General features: G+C 38.5%; 2 protein-coding genes across 2 annotated transcripts; both read right to left on the minus strand.

The window, feature by feature from the left end:
* Window positions 1–401: 401 nt before the first annotated feature.
* On the minus strand, window positions 402–5,302 carry LOC134870235 (histamine H3 receptor). Its single transcript, XM_063892331.1, has 3 exons — window positions 4,702–5,302; window positions 4,005–4,171; window positions 402–2,252 (listed from the first exon to the last, which is right to left on the minus strand). Exons 1-3 carry the CDS (start codon window positions 4,976–4,978, stop codon window positions 1,395–1,397), a joined length of 1,302 nt encoding a protein of 433 aa, XP_063748401.1. The 5' UTR covers window positions 4,979–5,302; the 3' UTR covers window positions 402–1,394.
* Window positions 5,303–7,364: 2,062 nt separating this feature from the next.
* Window positions 7,365–21,531, minus strand: impact (impact RWD domain protein). The gene is made up of 11 exons (XM_063892215.1): window positions 21,373–21,531; window positions 20,149–20,277; window positions 20,004–20,056; window positions 19,810–19,872; window positions 19,574–19,659; window positions 17,104–17,238; window positions 16,904–16,998; window positions 15,254–15,327; window positions 14,751–14,841; window positions 9,513–9,647; window positions 7,365–7,684 (listed from the first exon to the last, which is right to left on the minus strand). Exons 1-11 carry the CDS (start codon window positions 21,496–21,498, stop codon window positions 7,625–7,627), a joined length of 1,047 nt encoding a protein of 348 aa, XP_063748285.1. The 5' UTR covers window positions 21,499–21,531; the 3' UTR covers window positions 7,365–7,624.
* Between the last annotated feature and the right edge of the window lie 232 nt (window positions 21,532–21,763).

The raw sequence follows: 21,763 nt of genomic DNA on the forward strand, positions 1-21,763 counted from the left end.
ATAAAACACTTCAAGACAGTAGTCCCAAGGTTTGTGAAATAAGGTAAATTGACTGCCCTAAATGTTCATGCAGCCCCAAATGTTCTTCCTGCTGTTTCCATGAAATATCTTTTGTTCTCCCTTCTGTGTCTATTTTAAAAATAGTCAAGTTTATCCATTTTCAACTCCCATCTTTGCCTCTGTTCATGCCAACTTCTCTTTCCACAAGACAGAGCCAAGCTAAACAGTTTAGGCCTAAGCTAAACTACCCAGCTTCTGTCACTAGGTATTTATTTCAAATACCTACATGAATGTGGTATAAATTGTTATCAACTCTTTGCAAGAATATATACAAGTATATTTCCGAAAATGTAACACCACTTCCTCATACGTTTTACCAATAACACGTACAGTCAGAAAACCTGCAGGCAGTTTTCATTTTATTCTTTCTTTGGCTACTCACAGCAACACACATTCATAGCCAAAATACAAAGTAGTCAAGTAGTTTGGGTGGTAAAAACCAGTCAAGTCTTTGAATAAATATTATACTTTAAGAACACAACCATCTAGCTTGGCATAGATATTACTCTACAAAAGGTTTAATGCTGTTCTCATTTAGTGCTGTACATGTTTAACATCAATAAGAACACGTTTTTTTTTCAATTCAGTGCAGATTCATAGTTGGCAGGTGATGGCACTTGATTTCCCTCTGTCCTTAGCCCAATTTTCAGTTAAATAGAATGAAACATTATTGTGATAAAAGTTCACACAGTAAACAAATACAGGTTATTTTCTTCTTTTCAGGTACTCCTTTCTTTGACATCCTATTGCTGCATGAGGAAAAGCTTACATTTTGCGACATACTTGAAACTCAAGTGAAAGGATTTCATGTGCAGAGAGATTTTGAAACTTATAAAGACCAAAAAATCATTCATTTCTAAAAATGAGTTTTTTGTCATCACAGCAGCCCTCTAAGAAACTGGATGTTAGCTGCTCCTTGCACAGTGCATTTTAGCAGACAGACCATAATTAAACAACTTGGTATTGCTGTACAGTAGCTCTTGTATAATATCTTAGACTTAATTACAGTCAACACCTTCTTCATTCATCTTTTCACAGCATTGAGAAATAAATAATTGTGTCGTGAGAAAGCTTAAACCACATTCCATCTTTCTGTCTGACCACAGTTTGCCAGTGAATATTAAAACTGCAGTTCATTACACCCGGGTTTGTTTTCAATTGCCATATTGCTGTCAGATATGCTGTGACAATCCTTGAACAAATGACTTTAACAAACACAAACATTATTTAGGAAAAGTTATCTTTTGGATGGAAGAACAGTATATGAATTTTTACAGTGTTTGACCAATAACATTTACAGCATTTATAAAGCATGGGAGTGCAATTGAGTTCATCTAACAAGACTGAGCCTCAATCTGAGGCTGGACTGATTGTCTTTTTGGACACAGTATCTTTGAGAAAGCCCTTCGAAAGCTGCTGTGGCACAGTGGGTAGAGAAACGGGTTGATGGCAGAGTTTAGCCACAGAAGCCAGAATGTCATTTCGTACCAGTAGTGCGCCACACATTCACCGCTACAAGCGGCACGAATAATCATTAGTAGAGTGTAAGGAGCCCAGCAAATGGCAAAAATGCAGACAATAATGGCCAAAGACTTGGCAATCTTTTTGTCTCGAGACAGTCGAGATCCCTGTGTCCTTCGGCTGGGTGCCATGCAAGAGGCTGTGTGCTGAAAGAGCCTGGAGTTGTTCCTGTTGGGAGAGAACTTCTCCCTCTGCAGGTATATTTGACTGTTAATAGGCTCCCCGCAGGAGGAAGGTGACAGGACATCGTCGTCCTCAATAACTGCAGAGATAGCAGTAGGCTCACTGCAGGACACCTTACGAGTCTTCACAAAAAACACAGACCAGCTTCCTCCCTCTCTGTGCTTCTTAGTTAAATTCTGCGCCTTGACCTCGTCCTCCACGCAGGCGCATCCCCTCTTGGTCCTGCGATGGATGTTCAGGTAAATGCTGAGGTTGAAGAAAGTCACAGAGACAAACGGAGTGAAGAACTCAAAGGTAGAAGCACTGAGCAGGAAGTACCAGGTGTAATAAAACTCAGCATGGCACTCATGAGCGGGGACGACACTCTGGCCGACGATTGACTCCCAGAATATAATGGCAGGACCGTAGAGGAGGAAAGCCAACACCCACACCGCCACCATCTTGAACACAGCCTGGCGGGTCATGTTTCGCTGTGCTCTGTATTTAACCTGTGTCAAAAGAGGGGCACAAGTGTGACTCACAGCATTTCACATAAACTCAGCTGCACAATAACGCTATTTGCTACATTCCACAGCTGTTCCCATATGAAAATCACACTTGCTTTTGCTCTCAGCGCCTTGTACAATTGAAACTCTGTTTGTATATTTAGGCGCAGTAAATAACCACTCGTGAGGCTCTCATTCTGCTGTCACTGAAGCCAAATAGAGAAAGGGGATGTCAGGCAGAGTGCCACATACACTGATGCAACACAAGAGTGTGAAAGAGACATCAGGTTCCACACAAAAATGCACTTCTCCCTTGGCATCAACCTCTGCTTATTCTCTTTACACTTGATCCAATTTCACTTCATCTCCTCTCGGTCTAAACTGTTTTGCACTCTTTTATTGGGGTTCTTTATTTTTTCTTTGCCTCTGACAATAACATATTAATTAAATGGAGGTGGAAACCGCTGGGTATGTCACGATGAGACGATGATGCTGCAAATGTAACCTTGGCTGAAAAGCAACTTAAAAAAACAGCTTCCTCAGACAAAAAAAAAAAGCTAAAGAGCCTCATCAAATCTTTCCACGGTATCATTCCAATAAGGCAAGACTCATACATTTCCATTTTAGATTACAGGAATTCTACTCTTGACGATGTGAAAATGAATAATCAAAATGAATAATAAATTCTACTGAGCTGTAGAGATCAAACCATCAATCAAAAGGAGATAAAAGGCAGTCGGAGGCTGAGAAGTGTTATTAACATACATATCTAAGTAAGCAACTACACAATCACACAATGTATGTCTGTAAATGTGGCTTCTAACAATATAGTCAATCAAAAATAGCACAAGCGCAAGATTATCAGAACGATCCATATGGAAATATTTGAGTTTCAGAAAAAAACATGTCAGGGAAATGTATTTTGTGAGAAGAAGTTTTATAATTATTGACTGATACTGGGTCAACAGAATACTACATCAGGTTAGATTTTAATGAAGCCAATAAGGATATTAATATCTGGTTGTGCTGATAAAGGTGCACACCAGCTATTTAGTATTTCACTTCCACATGTTTTTTTGGAGTCAGAAGAGACAGATTATACAAAAGAATCGAAGAAGGAGAGGGCATGATATCTTAATGTTAGTCTCAAGTATGAGTCAAGCTCCAGAAACCATGGATCCCACTTCCATGATTTGCCTCAGCACATTTTACTCTTACTGCCCCTTAATTGCATACTTCTTCCAGACACCATACCTCCTAAAACATGTTGATCCCAAAGTCTATTATTGCACAGAAGATGTCATTTCTTCTCAGACGTCAAATAGATAGATATTATTAAACTGTTTTCATTGTCTCACTTGAGTAATTCTTCCTCTGACGTGTGTAAAATTAAGTGCCCTTTTAGCCACACTATATTTGTCCTTATAGACTTCTGAGTTGAATGCTAAATCCAAGATATTTACATACCAAATTGCCACAGCTCAAGCTCTGTGTTTAAACTGACACCCTTGTAAAGGAAGAAAGCTTTGAATGTCAATGACTTCCTACTGCAGAGCAAACTGCCCTAGAGAGTGACATATTTAAGAATTGACTGTGGTACTATGTCTGAGCATGTGTGTCTGAGCGTGTGTGTGTGTGTGTGTGTGTGTGTGTGTGTGTGTGTGTGTGTGTGTGTGTGTGTGTGTGTGTGTGTGTGTGTGTGTGTGTGTGTGTGTGTGTGTGTGTGTAATGAGCACCTCTGCAGCCTGTACTTACGGCTCGTGTGACTGACAGGAAACGGTCATAACTAATGAGGACAATGTTGAAGACTGAGGCGGTGCAGAGCAGGTAGTCCATAACCAGCCACACCTTGCAGAGCCCCTTACCCAGCATCCACCGGCCTGTCAGGTTGTACGGGATGTACACTGGGATGCAGAAGGCACCTGAAACAGCCACACACACGCATTGCATGATAATTCACCCCCACAACCAAAACTATTAACATTCACACCTCTCCAGGCCCGCCTGGATGTGAGACCCTGTACATGTGACCACAGAAATGACTGCTCGCTGCATTTTACCAGACGGCTGCAGAGGTTTAATACATTTTAGAAACAATAGCAGTCTGAATTGGTTATTTGATTTCAGTGAAGGGTGTAATTTACCTAATGCAGCAGATAAGAGCAGAACAATAAGAGGGGTGTGAATTCCCTAAAACAAAAAAATAGGATGCTTCAAATATAAGCAGTATTTAATGGTAATGAAACACATGAATGAAGCAAAAAGCACAAGGTTACATACACTCAACAATGACTCACTGTAATTATATTGTAGGGAAATAACAATTGGTTCGGGGCGTGCAGAAATAGCCTTTTAGTGTTTCTCCATTCATAGGGAGGAACAAGAGACTTGAAAGAGCCAGATTTCAGCGACATGACAGAGACACAAAGAAGAAGAGGAGGTACCAACTCACCCACGAGGAAATCAGATATAGCAAGGTTCAGAAAGAAGTAGTTGCTTTGATTTCTCAGGGATTTATCCACAATAAAAGCCATGATGACAAGCGCGTTTCCAGCCACCACAACGACAACCAAAGTCACCATGAGCACTGATAAGATCACCGCCAGGTAGCCCGGGAAGACAGTCCCAGCCTCGGAAACAGCTGGAGTCAAGTTGCCGCTGGAGTTGGACTCCAGAATATGCGCGCTCATAGTTAATATAAAGCCACAACCATTGTAGACCTGTTTCATTTCAAGCACAGAAACAACGCACAAGTCCAATTAAACGCCCGAACCTTCCGCTCCACTTTGGACAGGAGTCCAAAATGACTGGAGACCTGTGGTTAAATGTTAATACTTTTTCCAAATCTTCCATTTTTTCTTCCTAAATTTAAGACAGATACACATTTAAATATAATCTTAATTTTTGATATTGATATTTGTAGATCCTCTGGGTGTTCGCTCCTCTCTCTGGTCAGGAGGGTTTTTGACACAGCTGTCTGCTGGATGTGCGCGTACAGCGGCTCTCACGCTTGGTTTTGTCACCCATGTCAAGCAAGCCATACTACAAAATAAGTGCTGTATCCGCTCATTCTTACAAAATAAACGTCTTACAGCAACCTTGCAGAAAATAATACCAACATGTTTTAATATGTAGCCTATCTTGGTAGCAGTTTGTTAAATTAAAGATAATAATGTTTTACAGTTTATCCACATTCAAAGCCACATACAAAGTGTATCCTAATAAACTGCCAAAATAAAGACAGATAACATGTCTAAAAGCTTGTGCAAGCCCACATTAAACAATAATAGTGTGTTGGTTCTTCACCACATTAAAGCCCTCCAAAATATAGTATAATCAGTTACATTTCGACACATACTCGGGTTGTTATTGAAACAAAGAGGTGTCAAATGCCAGCACTTTTATTTTGTATTTCTCACCATTTCCGGTATCACTCGAGTGATTTCTTCGACCTTGACATGATGCCCCTTTGTCCGCGCAGCAACTGATCAAAGGCTGAAGTCTGCAGTCAGAAGCTGAAGGGGTCCACACACCTGAAGAAGACCGAGATGAAATGACCTGAGCTTCAGCCAGCAAGATGTCTGCGAGGAGCCGGTCTGCATCAGCTGATCAGTATTCAAACCAAGCATCCAATTCTTGCATTCAGAGATTCTGAGGTCAATGTTCACTTCACGAAGACAGGAAACACCACGAATTACCGTCGTATTCTTCCCTTTTTTATTATTTGTCTCCATGTTTTTATACAAAAGGCCTATCAATACATATTAATTCACCCCAGCAACTCAGATAGAATAATCTAATGAGAGAGAATTTGAAGCATCAACAAACAAAGTCAGTTACCATCTTGAAAAAGCTGCAACTCCATGATCATTTTTTTGTGTGTGTTTTCATTCAAAAATAAAACCAAGGTTGCTTCAAGCCCTTAATAATTGTTCGTTATTAAATATATAAATACAACATTATAAAATAAAACAGGGGGCGAGAGACTGGTGATATAAAAAGTACTACTACTATTATTATTATTATTATTATTAATAATCACAATAATAGGATGAATGCTTGCATGCTATGAAACTGTATTAATATTCTCGGACTTTGCTGCAAAATGGTGTGTTGCACCATATGGATAACATTTAAGATTGAAGTGGGCTGAATATTCTCCTCAGCTCTGAATATGAGTTTATGTCCATGCGTTTTTGTCGCAAGCCTCTATAAATACAATTAGGGGCTGAGATAATGTGTTCAGCATGATGACAGCCTGTCAGGGAGGAAACAAGTCTTTTAAGTGAATTAGCTCTAATTATACCCAATGGTTGAAATGAGCAGGCAGCTTTGTACACAGAAATGGAGGAAATTTCAAGAAACTCTCTTGAGTGTCATTTATATTCTCATTTAAATGAAATGTCATCATTGGATACTGATATCAGTTTGATTCCCTCAAGATAACCAGATATTTGTTTTGTGTCACAATAGTCGGATTGTGGTGGGGTAAAATAAACTGCCAAGGGCGATGATGAGCCCTGTATATTTTTAGAAAGCAGTTCTCTGCTGTCTAAAGCCAACCCCAGAGTGCTTCGTATGCAGACTGTGATTCAGCCAGGCATCAAGAGACACCAAAACGAAGAGGTAAGGCAAAATCCCACAGGAGTCAATGTGGGGTAAATGCTACAGGAGAACTGTGAAAAGTGGAATGTTTAAGCAGACTTTAAAAGCATGGCTTCATATTCTTTTCATATGCTTCGGGGAAAACGCTCATGTGGATTATGTGCGAGCGTGAGAGTGTTTTTGTCGATGACACTCAGTGAAATTCATTTTGTTGAGCTATGTGATCTTATTCTTGGAAACGCTGAATGAATTGTGTATGAATTTCATTAACGAGCCGATTGTCTGAAAGCTAAATTCCAATATATACAAGGATATGTTATTCACACTTCGACATCAAGACAGAATGGAGCATTACTATTTGAAATGAATGGTGAAAAAAGATGTCTTATCCTCAACAAAATCCTCTTTTCAAGTGTGTAATGACTCTTTGGTTTTCTAATCAATTGAATCTAACCCTGGTGTGGGTGAACTGTCTATGAAGATGTCAAAGTCGTAATTTCTGCACAAGTCTCAAGGTTTGATTGTTTTAATGAAAACATTTCAGTTCAACGCTTCTCAGTCAAAATGCTATGATGTAAGCTCCAGAGTTGAGGTGAACAGCTAAAATAATTAAACGTTGCTTAAATATATTGAAATACTTATGATTTTGAATACATCATTTGCAATTGCAAAAAAAACCCTGTTTGACTCCATTAAGACACCATTTAAACAACCTTCTCAAAAGGCTGAAAATGTGTTTGAATAAAAGTCTTTTTATCTTCCTCTTATATTCATTTCATCTTCTTGTTTTTTGGCCTTTTGATCTTCGCTCCAGATTTGGTGGCCTCATCCTGTAAAACACGAGAAAAGATTGCAGAAATTGAACAGACTTATAATTATCTTACATTAGCACCGCACTTAATGGTGCCAAAGCTTTTCCCATGTTTAGGATTTGAGTGCTGATTTAAAGCTCATGACTCAATTTGTGACAGAGACTTTTACCTGAACGCCTGCTGTGATTCCCTTCCTTATTTAAATGTGCAAATTGCAATGTACTGATTGGCATGCACCCTACTGCTTTAATGTATTCAAATAATTGCATCAAACCAAACATTGTGATTTCCAGTACGCTTATAAAACATCCTCCCACTAATTATTGCTCTAACAATTCAGGCGGCCAACTTGTAGACCTTTCAGCAGTTTACAAGCATGTCTGGACAAAAAGCGAGCAAAAATGATCATTTTCTTTCATTCAGCAGAGTGGAACATTTTAATATGCATGCCCCATTATATTGGTGTTTGCAATGGAGCTCTAAACCAGTCACTCACCACTTCGTCGTCCCAATTACCATTTAAATAATGTTTCCCTCCCTGTTAGGGTTGGAGTTTCCCATCAGTTGTGGCCAACAGGATGTAGACTAGTTATTGTTTTAATGAGTGTAATGACCAAAGTGTTAGCTACCTTGTAATTTGTGAGTTCCTGAGGTTTAAAACTGGCTGTTCAGCTCTTGTTCTCTTCAGTCTTTTTCTCTCCTAAATTCTCTCCAAATACACTAAACCAAAAATGTTCTCAACATCTCTTCCCCCAAAATAATCTGTTTTTCCAATTTACACTTTCACCTCTAGGGTCAATTAGGGCTCATATTTTGGATTCCTATCCATGCTTCCTATTTTCATGACTCTTGGCAATTTTATTGAAGTTCAAATTCAAAGAGGCTTTATCGGCATGAACATTTCAAGACCAATGTTCAACATCACTGGTCAGACAGCGCTACATTCTGTATTAATCAAAACACTCTCAGTATAACATTTGATCCAAACTCAACCTCAAAACATCACATCTTTTTATAAGCATTTTAATTCAGTCAAGAGGCATTGTAGATTTTTTTTTTTCAGGTCACTAAAAAGTCCATGCTATCATCACAAAAAGAAGAAATCAAATTAAGAAGTTTCTTTCAGAATACATTTGAAAAACTGTACGTTTTTTATTTTTTATAGCTGCTCTAAGGAGACTTTCACCGCCCACAGGCAGTGACTTCTAATTAGCTGTCTAACAGTCCTGGCTTGATGTCGACATGGGAACTGTGCCTTTGTTGTCAGGACTGAAATCAAGTTTGGATTTTTTCTGAATTGATGGAGTAGGATTTTTTAAAGTCTAGGTTTGCATTACCTTTAATCTGTCTGTGGCAGCAGCTCAAAAGTCAATCATGTTATCAATGGAATAACTTTGCCAAACACAAAGACGACTTCAAAGCAGACTGGACCTAACTTCAGGCCGCTGAGAGCCAGAAGAGATTGTTTGATCTCCAGAACATGTGGCAACCAGAGACTTCAAATGGACCAATACATAATGTGACAGCACCTGAAGAGTAATATGGAAACACAAAGCAAGCCCTACACACACGCTATATGATTATAATGCATCTATGTTAAACTATAACCTGTAATGGTTAACTGTCTGACAGGGTGTCCTCTTTTGACTTTCAGAATCTGCTTTGGTTGTCAAAATAGACAAAAAATCTATTTGTTTTGAGATAATTGAATAAATATCTGAGTAAAAATCAATTAAAATACTAAGACATCAAATGTTTCCCAGCATTAGGGAATCTGTCAGAAAAGTCAAATTTGACCGATGACATGTCAGTGTAAGATGACAGAGTGATATTAAGGGTTTCTCACCGTGGAGGCAGTGTATCCTTCCTCCACCAGGATATTTCTAGCACAGTTATTTATGTGTTTGAATCGGTCAGGACCCAACAAAATACCTCCGTACCATCGAGACACGACCACCATGACGTTTCGCACATCCAGAATCTGCGGTGACAAACACATGGAAAATGTGAAATGAGTGAATTTCAACAAGCTGGCAAGAGATTCACAAAATGAAACTGGGACACAACACCCCTTCCCTGGCCACCAGCATGATATTTCACACCAGATGCGATACGGTGGATGAATCTTCATTAAATGTATCTGGTTCAGGCCATCAGCTGTCAGTCTAAAGCTGATGGTCTGAGCCTCCAAAATATTTCCCTTTTTGGATGTGCTTCACAGACTTAGATATAGAAATATATTTCACTTTCATCGTGTGTAAACATCTGGCACCAGGGAATTCTTAGCAGAGTTAGCGCACACACTGTAAGGTTAAAACATCTATAAATCACCCCTAAAATCATGGAGATTAGAGCACTCCCTTGGTAGTTAACTAGCACTGTTTATTAAAGATATGAATACCCGTAAAATAACCATCAATATTTACTCAAATAACAAATGTTTATAATCCACATGGCAATTTCAGACCTGTAAAAAGCAGTCATAAAAAGACCATCGAAACAATAGTGTGCAATAAACTGCTCAAATCAATATTGGTTTATTAACAATGGATCAAATGTTACAAGATTATTATTCTTATAACTTTGAATGAAGGTCAGCCGTTACGCCTTTGCATCCTGCATCTCTCTACTAAACAAACAACGTCATTCATATTATCACAAAACTCCTGATAAATAGCAAATGCGCAAATTTCCCAAATTGTCAGACTATCCCCTTAAGATAAATAAGGGATTTGACTTTGCTAAGCAACACACACAAAAGTGCAATGTGTCATGTGAGGGGACTCATCCACATCTGCCGCGGCTGCCAACTCTATTAATCAGATCCTTTTTTTTATTCATCACCTCACACTTCCACATTAAGAGGCAGAGAGCAGGAATCTGAATGAGGAAACAGGAAGAAAAGCTTGTGGAGAGGAATGAGATTAGAGAAGAATAGATTAAGGAGAAAGCTCTTCATGAAAATTGCTCAGAACGCTTAGAGTGTGACAAGTAGAGGATTAATCAGTGTGTTGTTGAAAAGGATGAGATATGGGCATGAAGACAGCCGACCTGATGCCATCACTCCGTTACAGTAGGTCAGTCAGCTGCAGAAATGAACTGATGGCACCTCTTTAATTTGCTATAATGCATTGATGGTGCTATGAGTGTAGTTACATTCACATGGAAATGTACTTTGTGTACTTTAAGATTTGTTACTGAAGCATATTATGCTCCTAATTGTTTTGTGATTTACCTTAAGTAACATTTTGAATGCAAGACGTTGTAGCTCTGCATAAGGTTAAGATAAGCAAGTATGAAAGGTAGTTCCTAGGTTTTGAGAAAATTGTCAGAAAATGATAAAAATGAAATATGTAAAGTCTGTTTGTGTTTTTGCAGCAGGACAAGCAGTAAACAACACGTTTTATAACTTTGCGATTGTGATAAAGGAGTAAAAGGACCAATAAAGTGCAACATTAGCATTCATTTGAAGTTTTCTTTAAGTCTACCGTCGTCTTTCTTATCAGCTGTGTCTGTGCATCGACCAACTGCTCAGGGAAATGTCTGATAAATGTGCCGCTATGTTTACCCGCTACATGTTAAATGTGTTTGTTGTTTTTTGCCGGGCAGGAAGAGAACAGGCTGTTTCAGAGCAAAGGTATGAAAACAATACTAATGAAATTAGGTAGAACAGGCTGTGAAAACAAAACAATGAGCTGAATAAAAAGAAGTTCCCTTGAATTAAGCTGGAGGTGTGCAGTGCGGTGATAATTTTCTGTGGCTTTATTCAAGAGGCAAACCCTTTCACACTAAAGCTACAGGAAAGCCAAAAGTTAGAGTTTAACCTTTTTCTACTTTAGCCATGCTGTGCACCATTGTTCTGTTACTGTATGTTCTGTTTTTGATCCATACAATGTGGTCGGGGTACTTGACCACGTAAAAAAGGACAGAATGAAAAGACCTTGACCTAATGTTACAGCTATAAGCGGTTATCGCCTTTGTGTGATTTTGGATCTGAATCCCCAGATAGTTGCACTGTGATATTTCCGGGGGAATGTCGCCAAAGACACTCAGTTTGTAATACTGCAAATGCAATGACGTAGAGCAGTTGGTCATCAATCCATATTGTTTCAACCCATTCAGCCATAGATGGTGACCATACACACGTTTTACATGTTGAGGCTTTGAGATTATTACCTTAATATAAAAATATCTAATAAAGTAGCTCTAATAAAAAGATGAATGATCACAAGGATAAACATGTTTTTGTTGGGCTGAGATCTTACCTGGAAGCATGGAAAATAGATTAAATTTGATGCACACTGCTTGACAAGCATCCTGAAACTTACGAGCACACACTTCCAAGATTTTATAAATGCTTTTTGTAATTTATTGAGTCCGTCTGTGTAGAGCGATGTGTTGTTAAGTTGCTCAGATTGCCTCATCTGAATTCTGTGCAGCAAATCACAGCTTCACCAAGAATCCAATGCACTAGTTGACACTAATTTATCTCTCCAACAGGGTCACACTGGCTGGATGACTGCCGTCATCTAATGAATGAGTATAAACTTTGACAAGCGTCATGGATGTCATCTGGAGAAGCTCTGACATGACTCAGAACCTACTGGTTAATGAGGATGACAGAACTACTTCAAGTCACAGCTGAGCTCTGATACGGGAAACTTTTTTGTTTTGTCACAAACCTTTCACTGGCCTTCATTCAGTATTACGGGAAGACAAACGTGTGTGGGCAATTTCAGTGTGATGTGGGTGTGTGTGATTCACAATGCCATCTGACAGCACAAGACAGTAACTAGTACCTCTTTTGAAATGTGATACGAGAAGATCAGTAATTGTGTGAAAGTAACATCGTGAGCTATTTCTCTGAGTGACAGAGGGGAGATTTTGTAAATACGAGTGGTGCGGGTTATACTAATGAGGTCATGTCCCAATGTAAAGTTCGAAGAGTCTTTATAAGAGATCATGATGGTGAGGTACAACAATGAAATCAACCCCAACAGGCTAAAAGCAATTAATGACAAAAACCTGAAGTAAAGATTATTATGGGACAAATTCCACAATCACATTACTCTTTTAACTCTGGATCCAGTGGCTTTCGGTCTAACGATGTTTATCTGCAGATATCTGGCTATAGAGATAAATGACAGTCTTGCATGCTTTGGTTTGTGGTGGCGTTATCGTGATGATGAAGAAACACTTTTTCACATGTTCTCATGGGGCTCAGACAATTAGTCCACTAACTACTTAGTCAAGCAGAAAATGAGTTGGCAACAACACTTTTATAATCACATTTGCTGCAGTCTCATACTTTATGATGTGAATATTTTCTCTGTTCACCGATTGTCAATTGAGTCAATGTTTCTTAGCTCAAAACACCAAATTACAGCCTAGCAGCCTCTTAAGCTGTGTCTCACTTAAATACCATACCAATCGTCCACTACGTACGCTGTATGTATTTAGTTGAAACTGCTGTATTGTTCATTCTCTTTATTTAATGATTATTTAAGCCTTAACTAGAAAGATAGATTGGGGGATAAAACGTATCAAGGGGCCGAAAGTTGTTTCCGAACCAGCGTCCATGGCAGCAGGTACTTAGCCCCAGTACTACCAATGGAGCTGTGAAGCAACCCATTTAAAGCTGCATTAAAAGCAAACTAAGCATTACTTTTTGACAGTTAACTCAAACTGCAACTTTGTAAAAAAATCTCATTACCAAACAAACTTTAAGCAAATGTTGTTTTTGCTTTGTGAAATTTCAGTGGAAACATTTCAACACCATCCACAATTTGTCTCCAGCTGTCACTTCTCCAGTATTAACCCACATTGAAATCCTGCTTTGAATTATAATAGCGAAGAGTCCTCAGTGTTTTCTTGTGTTGCCTCTGTTTATGTCGTTTGTGTGTGTGTGTGTGTGTGTGTGTGTGTGTGTGTGTGTGTGTGTGTGTGTGTGTGTGTGTGTGTTTGTGTGTCCATGCTCTCCCCTCCTCTGGCTCCTGGCGGCTCTGATCACCTGGAACACATGTCCTCACTCGGCTCATTACCTCTTCCTGTCTCCTCACCTGCCTCTCGTCAGATCGCATTGTACCCACCTCGGCTCCTGAACCAGTCTTATTTCATCCTCAGTCGTTGCGCTTCCATGCCAGATAAATTCAAATCTCCAGTGATTTATTATTTTTTGTGGCTTATGTAACCTTGTGTCCCAGGATCATCGCCTGCCTGTACTCCTGCTTGTTTCTTTTCCTACCTACCAGCCACCTTATTCTCCGAGCTATTCCTGCCTGCAAATGTTTTTACCTTCTGCTACCCGATTCCCATTTCCTGTTCCATTTCCATTCATCAGCGCCTTTCCAAAATCCTCCTCTACAATCATACACCTATTTTTGGTCCCTCCTGTTTCCTTAAAGAAATGGCAAATTATTGGAAAAAATTAAATGTCATTTGAATGAATCATGAACATTTTTGTTAGAGGCAGCACCTCAAATATATTTGAGCTAAATCAGCCTTTCTGGTGGCTTCATAATCAAAATATTCCAAATATACAGCGCAATAACCTGCCTCACCATCTTTATATGAATGCATTTTTGTCAAAGTGTTGTAATAAGCATGAATATGCACTGTCTATCTTTTGGTAAATCACTGGGATCACTTTGATCTATTTCATACAATACATATTTTTATATATATATTTTTTATGAAGAACAATTTCTTTAAACATTTATGACAGACAAGTTGCTAAACTATCACAGGATATGAGATAAAGGTTGAATCTCAGACTCTGTGGCATTCAACCTCTACTCATAACAATCCCAGTTTAAAGCCACAGCAGAAGCCAATTTGTGCAGACTGTGAAAAAGCACAAGGTGGCTTAGAACAGACGGCAAATCAAGCATGCAGGAATCAGAATCATTTTAGATATAGTCATGAAAATACCAATGTGTCATCAGTTCTGGAGATGAACGTAATATGTGCAGCTTTGACTCACTCATCAGTTCTTTTGGTACGTTTTTCGGTCAAAGGCAACATGCAGTTTAGTATTCAGCTGAAAGAGTGATCTGTTTGGTCAAATTATTAATGAACTGATCACCTGCAGTAAATGGAGCAACCTCCCCCCCGCAGCTGTCTCGCCATCGTCCTCACAGTCCTGCAGGAAGCTGTTTTTGTCCTTGCAGTAAATCCTACAAAAGACAGAACCCCAACAGCTTGGCATTAGGTGGTAGAGCACTGAGTCATTTTGTAAGAGAAGGACGATGTGACACCGGCAGCCTCTTTAAATGTCAACAGTAATGACCACCCAGGCGGCGCATGAGCCGCTCTACATTGACCTCATAAGACTATGTGGAAAACAACTGCACCCACATAAAGACATAGAAGTCCATTCCCATAGAAGGAGGCTTAGACATTTAAATACATTTCTCTGGAGCTTTTAATGACCCCAATGCAGTGATTTGGCCTTTAGAAAGAGTGAAATGCCTTTTCGTCCTTTTGTACTAATGAGAACACTATAACAGTAATATGAGGGTAGTGTGATTTGCATAATGGAGCCATTACAGATGTTTGGTCATATTTAGTATATGTGACCTTACTGACCTGTATGCATAAATATTATGAGTGGCACTAGCAATCTTCTTGTTCTCATACAGCTTCTCCAGGACCATTTTAACCTGCAACAGACGACAGGTGGAACATGAGCAACCTACTCATTCTTCACTTCCCTCTCACATGCTTTTACATCTTCTCTATTATAAGTAAAAACTGCTGAGACAAGGAATTCATCCTGCACTCTGCTTCAGCACAGTGTTCAATATAAACTGCTGTCATAATGAAACCCTGAGTGGATGTGTGTTAGCAAAAAGGGAGTACATTTCAAAACAGAGAGTTTGAAAGTGATGCCGTTTCTGTGCAGATGACAACCTCCCAGGTCTGATGCTGCTGACTAATGCACGAAACAGCATTATTCAACTGTTTTTGAAGGAAGATTTGAATGGTTAAAAATATATTTAGTAATTAGTAAACTAATGGTCTGGCAGATTACAGGGAGGCATGTCTACTTATGTAATAGTTTTAAACATGAATGATCTTCTGTTATCATGACTAAAAAAAAAGTGTGTCTTTTTGCTGATTATCTTACATTTCTATAGAAAAGTGACAAAGACCCATATCACTTACAAGGAACATACATTCAAATTAAATATATTTATCATCTCATATGTGTGACCATGAAAAGAAAGCATATTAATTTAATGATAAATTAATAATATATGCACAGCCTCAACAGGATTCATTACATTAGGGGTATGGGGATGTGGTCATACCAGTTTTATGGGGTTCAAAATGTCTAATATAAAAAAAATGTAAAAGACATTATACAAAATATAGGCATGAATAAAGTAGGCAAAAATATAGAATATTTAATACAATTTGTGAAACCTTATTAAGATGTACTTCATCATTTGAACAGACCATTTCCTTTTAAGCTTATTTTTAAGTTCATGATGATTTTTTCCACCAACTCATTTATTTTATGACATTTTTATTGATTGCATTTTAGGAAACAAGGAAGTGTGCCAACTGTTTTTACTTCCTGCCCTAACCGTTTCTGTTTGGAACATCTCTTGGTCAGTTTAATATTTGATTTATATTGACAAATAATACAGTTTATAGAAATAGACTTCAAAAATTGATTTTTAAAAACATACATCTTGGAAGCTGTTGTTAATACTCCTGCTTCTTGAACTCCAAATACAATTCTAAACTATATTTCTACGTTTTTTAAAACACTAATATTTAAAATATATCGGCACAAAATTAATTTCTTCAAGTGTGTGAAATAAAAAAGCACTTCAAAGTTTTTAATTTCACACTTTCTGTTTTAATAGTTTAATATTGAACTCTACGGGATATAGCGTGCGTCTCTGTAGTTGAAGGAAGAAACTTCAATAGTACAATAAAATATGTAAATGCTGTGCAGGTCAGTTTACTCCATGCATCTGTTTTCAGTCGGCTGCACCTGTAAGCCTGTTGTCTGAAAAGCACTTCTCAGCAGGTGGAAGCTTTTAACACAAGTGGGTATCTTATCAAAAGGTCACTGAGTGAGATTAACATGCAGGAATGAGCAAGATTGAAAAACAAAATCCCAATTTGGAATCTTTTCAGTTGAAAAACTCATAACTATGTTGTCTATTTATCTTTTTCTGTCTTGTGTGATAATGTTTAAATAATAATCTTGATTGAAGTTACCTGTCTGGGAGTCACCACAGGTGCTAAGTGAGGCTGGAAGGTGCTGCGTCGGTCTGTGAAGGTGTTTCCATGTTTTATAGGAGGTGGCTCTTCATCTACGGGACAAAATGCAACACAAAATAAAACAGTCATTTTAAAATAGGCTGTGTTGACTACTAAATCCAATATCCAACCATATATTAAACTGTAATGAGAGGTACCTTTTGCAGGATCCATAAACAGATGAGCATTTTCTGTGTTCAGCTTGAGACTCCTGAAGTCTGGCATGTCTTCTTCATCATCATCATCCTCTTCCTCCTCCTCTGCCGTCATGTTCACATTCTCTGGTTGATTCACTGATGCAGAAACAATGTTTGTTTGTTTGTTTGATTAAATCCTAAACCTGGTGCCTATTAAAGGTCTCCAAACCAGGCAGCTTGTCATTAAAAAGACACCCACTGAGCAACTTATTACCAAATTAACATCACCTTAACATTTACACCTAAATGGTTTCATAACCTATGATTTCAAGCAGACAATTCATAATAGAGGAAACCAATTATGAGAGCAGGACTGTGGTTTTCAGGGCCAATGAAAATGCTCATATAATGTTTACAAAAGGGTTAGGAAAGTTTGACTCAGTGTGCATACAAGACAGATGCTCTGTTATCAAGGAAACAGAGGTATGAGCACAGCCTGTAAACAGTTACACTATCATAACCAATGTGCTGTATGGTTTTATGGTAGGCCAATATTTCATCAGATTAATATATCAAATCATTTAAATAAATGTCAGGCCTCAAAATAAAAGAGAAACACACTAACAAAGCGCTGGTAGTTACGGGATAAGGCTGCGGTTATTTGCAATTGTTATTATCGTCTACAAATCCATGAAAATACCAAAAACCCTCAGAATTCATCAACAGGCTTCTTCCACGTCATCTAGTTTCCATCTACATCAGCATCGCATCTGTCTGGTTTTGCATACATACGTTTTTATAATTTCTGTGCTAAGATATTTGTATTTTGTTTTTGTCGTTGCTTTGTACAGCCCTTTCAGGCATTTCTTGTGATTTGGGGCTATAATACATATTGATTTAATTCGATTTGTGGCACACTTGTTCTTTATAAATCTAGATGCAATTTAGGTTTAGGGAAAACATACAAAATTGGGAAGAACGGATTATTTAAAAAAACAAGCTTAGTCCTAAATTCATCAAAGTTGTGGTGGGTGCAAATCTATAGACTTTATGGACTACAACTGCATTAATCAATTAACCGTTCTTGAATATAACTCGCGGTAAACAATGTGAAGCTGATTAAAGCCTGCTTGTTTATTATTCTGCACGTGTAAAAGCACAAATAGAAGCACACATGATCCCAGAATTAATGACAGGAAAAGGAGGGGACTTCGTATTTAAGTGGCTTTTTGTCTGGTCTTTTCAATTAGAACTCATCATCATCATTTCTCTTGCTATTAAAATCCTCTGTTATGTTTGCTCCCTTTTCAGTGTAATGTGCATTTCCAGTCTTATCCATCTCCCTGTCTTTCACCCTCTCTCCCCGATGTCCTTGGGAGCCATTTGAATGGGAATAAACTGTCACTCACGCTCCACTGAGCTAAAGTGCTGTGACTAGTAACACTTATTACCACAAGAATCGCAGCGAGAGTACAATTTATACCACACAACAATGGTGGAGAGAGTTAATATGTTTCAGGCTTGTTGCTTTAGAAGCGAGTCTGCCTCAATAATGGATACTGCTGCCCGGCTGCAGATAACCGACGGAGCAGACTCCCCATGAAGACATGATGCACGGTAGCACTTTAACACAAAAACTTTAATTTTGGAATCTTTTCTTCTTTGAACACTTCAAAAGACTGTGTCAAGGTAACAGAAGCCATTACATAGATATAGATCTTAATTCAATGCAGTCACTCAAAGTCAGACACCTACGGTTTTTTGTTATGCCCCTAAAGGCCTTTGTGCTCATCTTATCACAGCTTTAGACCACATCAGAGAGCCGTTGTGCTCATGGAGGCAGATCTTAGGAGAACTTATATAGAAGACGCATTAAGTCAAAGATTAAGTAGGAGATTAATCTGGATCTTTGATACGAATATTTGTTAATAAGACAGGATAATAACTCACTGATAAAGAGTATCAAAGCAAAGCTGTTCACCTGTGTGGAAATTCATTTGTGGTCAAGATTGTTGGGGAAGCAAAACACCATGCCCGGTAATATATTGTCCACTCAGAGCTTAGAAACCGTAACCAGGCACCGCAGGTCTGCCAAGCTTTACATCTCTCCTCGTGTGAAACGATGTGCATGCGGCTGTTTTAGAAGCGACACATGGCCTTCACTGAACTCAGATGGTGGTTTATTTTTAAAAGTTTGAAGCTTTGGGCGAGACTTTTTATTAAAAATGTCATAAAATTAGCATTTATTACATCCAACCTGTTGCCGAACAAGTTCACACAATGCTTAGCCTATAGCCACCAGGAAAGCTATCAGAAAAATAAGGACTTTAGTGAACTTAGTGAGGAAATGAGTACAACAAAAGGTCATGCTCTTGCTGTGTATGAAGAAAACTCTACTGCACCACTGGATGTCAAACTTTCATTTCAAGTCATTACAAACAGCTCGAGGAAGTGTGTCCCTCAACAAGAATTTAATCTTCTCACACTTTACCTGTTTCTGAGCTCTGGGATTTGTCGACGAGGAACTCTCTGATTTTCTCAACCCAGAGATAGAGGATGCTATCCCCCACATGCTCCCTGTTGAAATTGACATTAATACATATGAGGGTGGATTCTCTGAGAGACGGACTACAAAAGATTGCAATTTGGAAACAACCATGATAAAAAGCTTTTGTTGTGGATAATATCCCCATACAAAGCCTCCTCGTGAAGTCAAAAAGCACTCACACATAGAGGTCCTCCAGGCTGTTTGCCAATTTGGTCCTCTCCAGGCCTCGTAACCACGCGGCACTACAAAAGCCGAGAGCAAACAGAGGGTATTGAGTAGGAGGACGAGTGGGTTTTTGAGGGAGATGTTGTTCTATCAGTTTAACAGATCTTCGTAAGATTAAATTTGAAAGGGTCTCGGACTCAACACTCACTTGATCTGGTAGATGGGCGGGGCGGCACTTGGATAATCAGGTGGGAGAATTATCTGATCAATAACAAGAAAATGATAAAACCGGAAACCAAACAAACAATGCCAGGGGTTTGTGATTAATATATGCAAGGTTTATTTTCATCTACCTGCAAACATGCTGTCAGTTTTGATTCCTCCGAGTCATTGGATATTTTGATGCAAAATATTCTGGATGCTTCGTCTATGACACACCATTCATCCCCATATATAGAAGACAATGCCTCAACCTCTTCAATCTAAAAGAGAGGAAACAAAAACACTGCAAATTCAAAAGTTATATGCGTCTGTTGAGATGAAGGGCTAAAGTCATACTCCTTTTTTCATAGGACGAGTAATGAAAGATTTAGTTTCTTTCTTTCATTCATCATCAAAATCCAAAAGCAGGGACTGAGTAAAAGTCAATATTATAACACTTCAAGTAACTTCAGTTTAGTCACAGAACTAATCATTTGATTTTCCCCAAAAATAAAATAAAAACCTGCTGGCAAAACTGGGCAGTATGCAAAAAAACAACATTTTACAATATTTGGTTAGTAAAGTGTAGTGCATTTTCATGCAATATAGTCCATTTTGATGCAGCATTGAGTCTTTAAAAGTGCATTACACTTTACTTACCACCAAAAAATAAAACGTTACAATTATAAACACTCATTCTCCAATGACCATTAAGCTTCTCAACAGGCACATGTTATGTATGTCAACATTAGAAAATAAACAAAACTGTAAATATATACATATCAAAGTGAAGGAAAATATAAATATACATAAAAGAAAGTAGAGAAATTAAAAACTAAATTTAAATCCTCAATGGAAAACCTGAAAACCTGAGAACAATATGAGTAAACTAGCGTTATTGAAAAGGAAATGGAAAAACGGAGTGGGATCTGTTGAAGCACAACTCATGCCTTTGTTATTTTGCATGCTGGTTTGGATGCACTGAGGTGACGTTTGGCCTCAGTGTGAACCATGCAGCACATGCTGAGCTTCAAACATTAACACATGCCAATGTGCTAATGAAGCCAGGCAGCTTGGTAACAACCTGCAGTGTGTGTGTGTGTGTGTGTGTGTGTGTGTGTGTGTGTGTGTGTGTGTGTGTGTGTGTGTGTGTGTGTGTGTGTGTGTGTGTGTGTGTGTGTGTGTGTGAACAATTTTAAACGGTCTGCTGTTGGACCTCATGGTTCACCTGCCAATACTGTATTTGGCTTAATAGCACATTTCTCTGAAGGCCAAATGACTAGGCTACAACAAAACGGACATTGAACGACAGCCTACAAAACTTGCCAAGTTGTCTTGACTTTATCAGACAGCTTGCAAAGGCAAAGATATCTTACTTGAGCCAGAAGATCTCCGTCATTTTCCGGATTTATGATGTCGTCCATTTGTCCAAGAAAATGAAAACATGAATATATACTTGGGTTAAAAAACGGATTACTACATGAAATGTAATGCAAATGCATGGACTACATGTTGACTCTCATCCTGAGTGGAAGTTTAAAAGCTTCCAGGGCAAAGGTTAGCAACGTGTTTTCACTCAACAAAATAAAAGCTTTTAGGAAAAATACAACGCCAAAGTAAAAGCGTGAAGAGTTATTCTGTTCTCTTGTAAATCAACACTTTTGAATTGCTCATTTTGTATTAAAGAACTATTCATTCAAATGTCACTTGAAAATGTATTCAGCGTTTAGGAAAACGAGTAGTGCTTTTATTTTGAAAGGTTTATTG

The sequence above is a fragment of the Eleginops maclovinus genome, chromosome 9 (assembly GCF_036324505.1).
Source record: "Eleginops maclovinus isolate JMC-PN-2008 ecotype Puerto Natales chromosome 9, JC_Emac_rtc_rv5, whole genome shotgun sequence".
Taxonomy (NCBI): Eukaryota; Metazoa; Chordata; class Actinopteri; order Perciformes; family Eleginopidae; genus Eleginops; species Eleginops maclovinus.

Excerpts from the sequence above, each read along its gene's own strand:
- impact (XM_063892215.1), bottom strand. The coding sequence starts at position 21,498 with ATGCATTTGCATTACATTTCATGTAGTAATCCGTTTTTTAACCCAAGT. Across the intron at positions 19,873-20,003 it reads CCGCCCATCTACCAGATCAA|TGCCGCGTGGTTACGAGGCC; the intron begins GTGAGTGTTGAG and ends CGGCTTTTGTAG. Across the intron at positions 14,842-15,253 it reads CATAATATTTATGCATACAG|GATTTACTGCAAGGACAAAA; the intron begins GTCAGTAAGGTC and ends TGTCTTTTGTAG.
- LOC134870235 (XM_063892331.1), bottom strand. The coding sequence starts at position 4,978 with ATGAAACAGGTCTACAATGGTTGTGGCTTTATATTAACTATGAGCGCG. Across the intron at positions 4,172-4,701 it reads TATATCTGATTTCCTCGTGG|GTGCCTTCTGCATCCCAGTG; the intron begins GTGAGTTGGTAC and ends TGGCTGTTTCAG. Across the intron at positions 2,253-4,004 it reads TCCTGTCAGTCACACGAGCC|GTTAAATACAGAGCACAGCG; the intron begins GTAAGTACAGGC and ends CTTTTGACACAG.